This window comes from Asterias amurensis, chromosome 5 (assembly GCF_032118995.1).
Source record: "Asterias amurensis chromosome 5, ASM3211899v1".
Classification (NCBI taxonomy): domain Eukaryota; kingdom Metazoa; phylum Echinodermata; class Asteroidea; order Forcipulatida; family Asteriidae; genus Asterias; species Asterias amurensis.
The window spans coordinates 5,098,307-5,108,801 of record NC_092652.1 but is presented as its reverse complement, the minus strand read 5'-3'; the positions used below and the strand labels follow the sequence as shown (position 1 = coordinate 5,108,801).

At 39.0% G+C, this 10,495-nt stretch overlaps 1 protein-coding gene across 1 annotated transcript in view; it reads left to right on the top strand.

Annotated features, from left to right (window-relative positions):
- The first annotated feature begins 8,385 nt into the window (after positions 1–8,385).
- LOC139937032 (atrial natriuretic peptide receptor 1-like) overlaps positions 8,386–10,495 on the top strand; it is a 68,364-nt gene continuing 66,254 nt past the window's right edge. The window contains exon 1 of the mRNA XM_071931983.1: positions 8,386–9,618. Within this exon, the coding sequence (XP_071788084.1) occupies positions 8,868–9,618 (751 nt within the window). The 5' untranslated portion in view covers positions 8,386–8,867. The remainder of the gene's footprint in view (positions 9,619–10,495) is intronic.

Here is a 10,495-nt window from a genome sequence, read left to right as displayed (position 1 = left end):
GATGGTTTAAAAGTAGAATCGCTGATCCACACAAATTTGCATCGAAATTGCGTGGTTCCCATAATGGCCGACCGTGTTAGTAAATGAGGTAAAAGGAAAACCACGCAATTTCGAGTGATACTTGTGTTGATCATTATGTTCTACTTTTAACATATCTTTCTACCCATATGCATTTCATATCAAACGGTTACAAACGCTTTTCAAAGACCAACTCGACCGATCCAAGGCAACGTGTTCCTTTAAAGACAAGATGATACAGCTAATATTATGTCTGGGGATTTTACCATAAAGTCGCCGCCAAAAGCTATACGAGTGCCTGAAACTACCCGGCGACGAAATGGCAATTTAAAGGCGCTGAAGTACACCTTCGGTAGTTGTCAAAGACCGTATCCCAACATACGCATAATAATAACGTAACAATCCTGTGAAAATTTTGACACAATTAGTGATCGAAGTTGCAAGAGAATAATGAAATAAAAACCACTCTTAATGCGCAGTTGCTTTCGGAGGCATAATAAAGGCTTCAGACTTGAATTCTTTTTACATTTAAGTGAGAAATCACCTCTTTCTTAAAAACTACATTATTTCAGAGGGAGCCGTTTATCGCAATATTTATACTATCAACAACTCTCCCTTGATCGTTAATTACCAATAGTGTCCCCTGAATGACGAGGCATTAGCACCCATTGAATAATCGCTGAGGTTGTTCCATACGCTAATTTAAAATAGCACAAACTTTTTGCTTTCGTCGTGACACTACTGACAAAAATAGTGTGTAATGCGTCACTTTGTTTAGTAAACCAATTTCGTTTAAGCTACGCATCAGTCATCAGCATTAGTTGAGACCCAACTTAAATATGGCATATAGAGTCAGTTTCCCTCGTAATTTTGACATTATTTTGCTATCATTTGACGAAAGGGAAATAAATCATAAACAATCTACCCTTTATTTTGATCAAACACTGGAAAAAGACCACTAGTAGCAAGCGTAGCACCATACATCATTAGAGTTGAAAAGAACGCCACATTAGAATAAACGGTTCAACAACCCGACGTTTCAATCAGTATGCTGATGTAGTCTTCAGTGGCAAAATGAAAACCTCTCCTTTGAAGAATGTGCTTCTTGATTGAAAGAATTCCTCTGCATTAAAATGCCCTTGAACAGGTTCATAATGAACTACGATTTTTTTTTTCGTCTTTTTCGGTAATATATAGCAAATTTTCTTGAAGATGTTTTCAAAGTGTTGAAGTTATGCTGTTTTTCTCACAAAAATATTTTTGGGAGAACAAATTCAGTATCGGGTGCACAAACTTAACAAGAAAAAGGAGGGTTAGATTTGTTTATCCTTTGGTGCTCAAATCAAGCTGAAAAGTGGAAGAGATAGATTTGTTTATCCTTTGCTGCTCAAAACCAATCAAAAAATAGGAGGTGTAGATATATTTATCCCTTGAAACTCAAATACGTCAAAATGTGCGATATATTGTAACAAAATATGGTAAAACAAAAACTTATTGCTTTAAATTCTGTTTCGAGAGCAATACTCAGACCATAATTTTAATATATAGCAACTTTTCTTGAAGATGTTTTCAAAATATTAAAACTATACTGTTTTTCTCCATAAAATACCTTTGGGAGAACAAAGTCAGTATCGGGTGCACAAACTTAGCCAAAAAGAGGAGGGTATAGATTTGTTTATCCTTTGGTGCTCAAATCAGGCTGAAAAGTGGAAGGGATAAATTTGTTTATCCTTTGCTGCTCAAAACCAACCGAACAACGAGTGTGATATAATGCAACAAATACGTGTGATTTATCCATTTTGAAAACGTTAGCATAGCAAAATTAGATTGAGTCGTAAAATCTACAGCATATTTTTCACGATTTTGAGGAAAAAATGGTAAAACAAAAATTTGTTGATTTAAAATCCTGTTTCGAGAGCAATTTACAGGCCATAATGACAAATTTTAGCTGTAAATTTGAAAAATAACCAAATCTAAAAAAATACAGTTAAATATGAACCTGTTATTGCTACTTTGCCTTGAAAGCTCTAGATTCTTCCTAATAAAGACACTCATCAGAGTCCTCGAAACGTCAAATCCACTTAGGCAAATACTAGAAATAACATGTACAACATTCCTTGCTTGACTGAAATGAATTCGATGATTCAAGTATGTGCTTTTGACATCCTCAAACATTTCAATCAAAACACCCGTGAAATCAATTACATATATTGCGTTTTCAGCCGGCCGTTGTGTTTGGCCATTAGCTAAGTGTGTCGACTGGATGGTGGTTTCTCTTAGAGCAAACAGAGATATTCTTGGACTTGAAACAGTGTTGACTCTCGACTATAGGAAGTTTATAGTATTCAACCCCTCTTCCTTATTCCCGTGATGTACTCCCTCAACAGCCCTGCCCGTTGTGATACATGTTTGTCCCCAACACACATCATCTAGTCGCCCAAAACCATAACCCCACTTTTCGTGGCAATCTCAACTAAGATCAACACCTTTGAACACCGGTAAAATTTTCTCGGATCTATTTTAGACCATAAGGTGTGAATGGTAAAATTTCCTGGAAAATGAGTTTCGTTCCGACCTCCTTGGGTTTGGTTTGAATTGTGGACAAACGACAAAGATCGCGCAGTGTGCAAAATTTGCTCCCGAGCTATCCTGCGCAAATTATAAATCATGCAAGGTAAAAAGGTTGGGTACATATAACAAAAAAGGCACACCGCGCAAACTAACAATTGGCCGTGCGCCTAACAGAGCAATGTTTGGTCGCTAATTACTAAAATTTGACTGGCGTTTTTGTAGAAACATTTCGGTAATTTGTTTTCTTCCAACATCTTTTTCCCGAACACCCAATTAATCTACTCCGAAAAACAAAGAAAGACAGTTCTCTATAAGAACAATCTCTACGCCAAGTAGATACCGACATGGTGTTACCGCAAACCAAACATGTATAATTATTGATACCCACCATGCAATGGAATGCCTCATACAGCAATGACTGTGTTACAAACTGCAGAGTTGTCTTACAGCCACGGGGGTCGGAAAGGGACGAGAAGATGTTAGCCTTCATGTTAATAACCATAACCTATTTTTGGTCCAAATTATATTGAATTATTTGTTGCTTTATTTCTTTTTTACATGTACTTTTCTAATTATTTATTCATTTATTTAATAACACTTTTTATTTAAATTTTTTAATAAACTATTTATCATAATTATTTATTTGCTTGTTCAATTGTTGGTTTTTGTTTTTAGTTTTGTTATTTTAAGTTATGCTTTGTGTATACAGATTAGTTATATTTATTTTAAATTATTATTATTTTTTCTAAAGAGAGTAGTTAATATAGTGGTTTGCCTCCCTATGTGACTGGATTAACAGGCTTTCGAGCTGCAGTGTTTAATTATACTTTTGTTGATCCTGGCCGTCACAAATAGGGTTGTTTTTGTACTTTCATGTGCCCTAACGGTTTTTCTTGCTTTGTATTTACTTGTATTTATATTATGTATTTCACATACTCTTTGTTTGTATCTGTAATTATATCTTTCCAAATAAAAAATAGGAACATTTTGTGGCAATCTCAACTAAAGACCATTTACCTATTAATCAATCTCTGATCTATTTCTGTCTACATTAAGTTGACACTCCATGCCAGTTTTCCTTAGATTGTCAGCCCTTGATTGCAAGAACAACTTGGGCTAATAAACGCAATTACAGAAGCGTGTCAAGCTAAACCCTGATGGATTAACTTATAATTACAATAGGCGAATTTGCGTCACATGACTGACGCGTGCTGTTATGCTCTCGTTACTGAAGGCATTGACACCTTTAGTAATTGTCGAAGACACATATGCATAACACAACAAACCTGTGAACATTTTAGCTACATTAGTCATTCAAGAGAATAATTTAACGACAAAAATAACACCCTTGTTGCACAACTTTGTGTGCTTTCAGATGCATACTAATTGAAAAGGCTTCAGCTGTCTTTTATTATTTGAGTGAGAAATCACCTCTTTCTCAACAACTGCGTTTCATCAGAGGGAGCCATTTCTAACAGTGAGTGAGACGTTTCTAACAGCGTTATATACTATCAACAGCTCTCATTTGTTCGTTAGGCCTACCATGTGAATTTTTATACCAACAACTATTTTTAGCAACTATACCATTAGTGTCAAGTGCTTGTAACTCTTTTTAGTACAAACTCGTTTCATAAAACGCACGCTGTCTTTTGTGATTGTTACGCCCCCATGGACGTTTTTCTAAACAGACGCTGTCACAATGGATGGTGGAGTTTATTAGACTGGTACCTTTATTACTTAACCCAGGAGGGTCCCTAACCCTAACTATTGTACTTCTCTTCCCAGCAGTGGTGGCTGTATACATAACGAGTCACACAATAGCAAGCGTGCTTTACTGAACATTAGAAAAAGGCCTTGCTCCCAAACGAGTTAACAAAAGACAGCGACATAACGATACAAATTAGTCTGGTGGTAGCATTTAAAGCATAAACTAGCGGGCAACTATTGCAATGTCAGCACATGGAGGTAAAACCCTCCATTCTCAGGGCAACTTGTATCGTTTCCACTTCGAATGGGCCAAATTTCATAATGCGGATTTTGTGCTTACTGTGCAATTTCCATTTTGTAGCGCTGCTTACCGTAAGCACACGAAAATGCATGCTAACCTTCCGGTGCTTACCGCACGAAAATAAATTACGTCACAATGCAAATCCACGGTAAACACGCAATCTGGCCGCCCATTTTTTTGTGCTAACCTGTGAAATACGCTAAGGCTTAAGCAATTTTTTTCTGTAACAGTAAGCACGCAAATTTGCTTACCGTTAAGCAGCGCTATGAAATTGGGTCAAGGTGTTTACTGCAAGCACACGAATAGGCAGGCTAACCTGTTCGTGCTTACTGCACGAAAATTAATGACGTAACAATACAAAGCAAAGATTAACGCGCAATGGCCGCCTAATTTTCGTGATATGTGACCTGTGAATTACATTTACACTCTATCATATTATTATGTTACAGTAAGCACGAACATTTGCCTACCGTTAAGCAGCTGTATGAAATTGGGCCTGGCCACTTTGTACCATCGGTTCACTTTGAAACTTCGTAAAAATGTCACTTCGTCGTGACCTTCTCGAAACGAAGCAGAAATCCCGAATTTGTAGGAGGGACGGATAGTTTTGCAAATTGGTACGAAGTGTCCAGAGTCACTTCGTACCTTCTTTAACCGTGTCAAGTGTGTATTAAAAGCTAGTGATCGGCATAGGAAACGTTCATGTTTAAAGCTATTATACACTTTCGGTAAACAGTATTGTTCAAGTCCCACACTTCGTGTATCACAACTTATATATATAAAACAACAAACCTGTGAAAATTTAGGCTCAATCGGTCCTCGGAGTCAGGAGAAAATAATGGGAAAACCCACTCTTGTTTCTTGCGCGTTTCGCCGTGTCATGACATGTGTTTAAAATAAATCCGTAATTCTCGCTAACGAGAATTTATATTGTTACAGTTTTCTCAAAAAGTAAAGCATTTCATGGACTAATATTTCAAGAGAAGTCTTTCACCATTACCGTCTGTAATGTTTTCTCAAAAAGTAAAGCATTTCATGGACTAATATTTCAAGAGAAGTCTTTCACCATTACCGTCTGTAAACCCTGTAAATTATTTGTAAATCTGTTAACTTTTTTTTCTGTACCGAAAGGGTCCAATGGCTTTAAACACACTGATTGAGCATACAGTGCAAAATACACAGTACTCAGATCAAATAATACACAGAAGTCTCACAGCGTTTTACAGTAAAAGGGAAATTATTCATTGACTTACTTTACTATGGTATTAGTCCCAGTGCCCATCGAGTTATAAAAAAACAAAAATAAAATAAACCAGTGAACATTTCCAAACGTCAAAGCATCCATCTTGAAAAGTTCATACACATCCTGGCAAATATGACCATTTATTTCAGAGCCTATGGCATCCAAAATGCCTCCAGCTGGAAGTCAACAACCCCAGGTCACAACTGGGCAACAGTTTAACATTGTATCGATTTTCTAGGTTCTCATATCTGTCTGATATTTTGAGGGACTACAAAAACATTTTAGATGATCGAAGCTCAGTTTTCTGCTTATTGAGTCGGGTGCACCCTTGATAATTCAACCATGTTGTAGCGGACATTTTGGTTTAGTTTCCCAGTAAACCAGTGGTCAATGAAAGCGATAATTCATAACATTACAAGAAACCAGACTACACTTTGCATCCCATCCTGTCTTTAAAGTGTTACTGACCGAGGATTTATAACAACCGAGCTGCTCTAAAAGAAAAAAGGGTTCTCTTTAAATTTTCTACCGTCATCCAAGGAAAGCGTAATGCATAACATTATTAGGAAATCACACTACACTATGCACCCGGGCTCTTTTAAACATGATTACTGCCAACAATTAAAATTTTGGCTGCTCTGAAGACAAAATGTTTACCTTAAAAAATATACCATCGCCTATCAAAAAATCTAAGCCTGCTCTATTAAAAAAAAAAAAATGACAGAACAAAATTATAATATAAAAGAAAGACATAATAAGGACAGTGACTTAATGATGCATGCTTGCTCCATTGTTGAGTGAAAGCAGATAATGTATTCACCCGCCGTGGATGGTTACGTGTTATTAATTTAAAGTAAAGTAGAGTCACGTGACAGGGCAACAACGGAACCTTTTAATTTGCACGTTAATTTTTTATTATTTAAAAGCATTGCGACATTGGCGTCCTTGAATAAATTAAACCGCAGCGCAAGATGATAAATAGTTCCGTAGCAACACGTAACCAACGCAAACCTACAAATTGATCTTGTGTCATACAAAAATAGTAGGGCTGTTGAACTGTTTGGAAAATGTACTTTTTCCCTTTGCTACACAAAACAAATGACGTGGTTCAGATTGTTGATGAACGTTGATGAAAACCAAAACAACATCAATAGTGAACAAAAATCCCAACTTTTTGGGTTTCCAAGTGGTTTACGACGATGTCGTATGGTCCATGGTTTTACATACGACTTTCACAGGCGTTTCAAAGCGTTTTAACATTTTCTGAAAATATTTTTTTTTTAGCTGAGTCTTGAATGAGCCAATTGAGAATGACCCTCGGATGTGAAGAGGGAACTTGTTCCAGCAAGTTGGTGCAGCTACTGAGAATGCATTATGACCGTAGTGGGCATTCGTGCATTGGCCATTAGAAAGTTGAAGATAAATGTTGGATGTCGCTCGGAGGCTCATGGATGAAGATGGCAACTTTTGTGAAACGAAACTATTGATGTATGCGGGACCGAGGTCACGTGCTTTGTAACCAAGGAGACAATTTTGAACTGAATCCGTTTGGGAATAGGTAGCCAGTGTAGAGAATGAAGAACATGTTCTCCAGAAGACGATCAGAGTATACTGATCGAAACGTCGAGTTAACCCAACGGTTCTTTCCAGAACCACCCCAACTCATTTAGAGAAAGTCATTACATGGTGTTACCGCAAACTCTTCTATATCTTATTTCCACCATGCAAAGTTTCAAATCCTACTTATGTGTTGTATAGCTTTGTTGAAGCCTTAACGTACAGCTAATCTGTGTATTCCCCTAACACCAACACCCCCCCTCCTACCACAAAAACAACAAAACAACAACAACAACCGATCAGGTTGATCAGAATAGTCTGCTTGAAAGGATGTGTGCTCACAAAGGGAAGGTTTCAGTTTAATTATCAGAAAGTGACGGTCACGGCTGATTTACCGTTACACCAACCAGAGCCCATGAAAGACCCCTATGACTCCGTAGCATACACACAAAGATGGAATCAAAAGTAATTGAGATGTAAATCCATACTGACAAAGAGTCTCCTTCACAAATCAGCCATTTTCCAGAGTTCACCTAACCGAATCGGGGAACAACCTGTTGGGCATAAGGCAAAAAATAAAAATGTTGATCGTCCCCTCCCTCATCCCTTTTTGAGGCCGTATTTTTTCTTCTTTTTTAAACCTTTTTGTTTTCAAGACATTATTTTCTGTACATTTCTCGTTAAACTTATTATCTTATAAGAACTTGTAACTACATAAAGTAAGTGGTGTGGTGACGATAAACTGAAGAATTGGTGGCCAGCAGTTTGAATTAAAATGTTTGGCGACCACCTTTGAAAGAAAATTATAACAATAGAAAAAAGGGCACTCGTCCTCCTTAATTTTGAAAAATCCGGACGATCAACTGGCATTTTTTGTTACTTGGCCCAACCGTTTCGGGGAACAACCTGTTGGGCATTAGACTGTTCCAAACTAAACAAAGAAAGAAAACATGTTTATCAGAGTCTGTGCTGCTTTGCTATGGCGACCTCGACCGAAACAAAATGTCGCACCGGGACCTCTCTCGGTCAATATTGACAAGCACTTCGAAATTGAAAGTGTGTACGGAATTGTTGTCAGTCACTAACAGATTTGAAGTGCGGCGAGAACGGACTCATCGATGGTGTGGATACGAGAGACGTCTTTAAAAAGTAAGCGTGTGTTAGATTGCTGCGTCGAATATCGGCTGCGTCCGTGTGTGTGCACTGTTGATGCAGAATGATGTATCTATGCGTCTGTGATGGGCACTGTGTGATGCGGAATGAGGAATCTATGGTCATTCACTGGCGAGAGGGAAATTGAGTTTCGCATACGCAGTGTCGCCGCAAGAGATATACCTGCATGGTTGTTGCCACTCCACATTTTAATACGGCTGTCTTGTAATACGATACAGCATTACACTATAAAGCTTGGAGTGTACATGTGCAACACTGGATTTCAACGTGTACAAAAAACGAGTAGTTTGATTTTAAATGCAGAAAACAGACATGCCTCGATGGATTCAAACGCTGTTTGTGTGTTTCTGGACTATGGTTCTCTCTGCTGATTTGTGTACACCGAGGACAATCAACTTGGGGCTGTTGTTCCAGTGGGAAGGGGCAAATCCCGTCGGTTCACGGGGTGGTGGGGCGGCGAAGATAGCCATCGATGAGATCAACTCGGAGATAGGGAGGCATAGGTACGGGGCAATCCACGCTGCCGGCCACCAACTCGACTTCGTCTGGAAAAATACAAACTGCGAGACGAAAGTCGGCCTGCCGGTCTTTAGCGACCTGCACACCGACGAGAATGAGTTCGGCCGGCCCGTGGACGCGTACATCGGCCCGGGGTGCAGCATCATCTGCGAGCCCGGTGGAATACTTGCTGCTCACTGGAAAGTCCCGGTTGTCTCGTGGGGATGCACCTCAGATACCCTCTCCCAAAAGGAGACGTACCCGACGTTCGCCCGCACCGCCTCCCCGAGCAAGTTCAGCGCGCCGTTCTTCACGGCGATCATGAAGAACTTCAACTACGACAGGGTTGCGATCATCTACTCCTCGCACCATCTCTGGTCTCTGACGGCACAGATCTTAAAGACGGACTTCGAGGAGAATAACATCACCGTGGCCATCTTTAATCAGTTTGAACCTCTGGAGAAACTTGCAGAGGCGAATTTGGTGAGCATTCAGCGAGAGGCAGCGAATAAGTTCAAACAGTTGAAGGCTGCAAAGGATGATTCAAGAGGTCGGTACCTTTCAAGTTTTTCACCGAGTTTAAAATTTGAACATTTCAGAAACTAATTCACAGTGTTTTTGTGTGATTCAAGTTTTTTGCACGGGGGATTTCGAAACTGTTTGCGACGGCACATTGTCTTAACATTTTGGATACAGATGAACATCGACTTAGACCAATATTATACAAAATGACCTGGGTTCGGTGGTGCTGTTAAAATATAAAACAGTGCTGAATAAGTCATACTCGGGTAACGATCTTACTCGATGTCGGTCACTTCGTACCCAAGTCACTTCTTACCCAACTCACTTTGTAAAGTAAATATCATACACAAGTTACTTCGTACTCGAGAGTAACTGTTGACCTTTTTACCGCACTCCCACTTGTACACGTACCAGGCTAGCAAAGTACTCTTACAGAAAATACACTCGGGCTACGATTTTAAGTACCCGTAGTCAAAATACCACTTTCATTCTACAAGAATAATAATAATGTCAGCTCTTATACAGCACGTTTCTTGAGAATTATCATTGCGTTTTGCAAGCTATTTTCCCTGGTCACTGTGGCATTTATTTCATCCCAAACTATCTAATTTATCTGGCCGGTATACAGCCTGTGCTGCCAAAACGCACTAAGTTGAATCAATCACAAGAACCATCTCTGCCATCACGTAGTCACACGTACCCGTTTTACCCCTGGGTGACAAGCAATTATAGTTAAGTGTCTTGCTCAAGCACACCGTCAGTGTCATGACAGGGATTCGAACCCACACCCTGATGACTCATCAACCAGAACGCGAGTCCGATGTATTAACCTCTCAGCCACGACACGCCAATGTATGTGCTTTAAGAAAATCAATAAAATAATAGAGCTATGGGAAATGAAATGT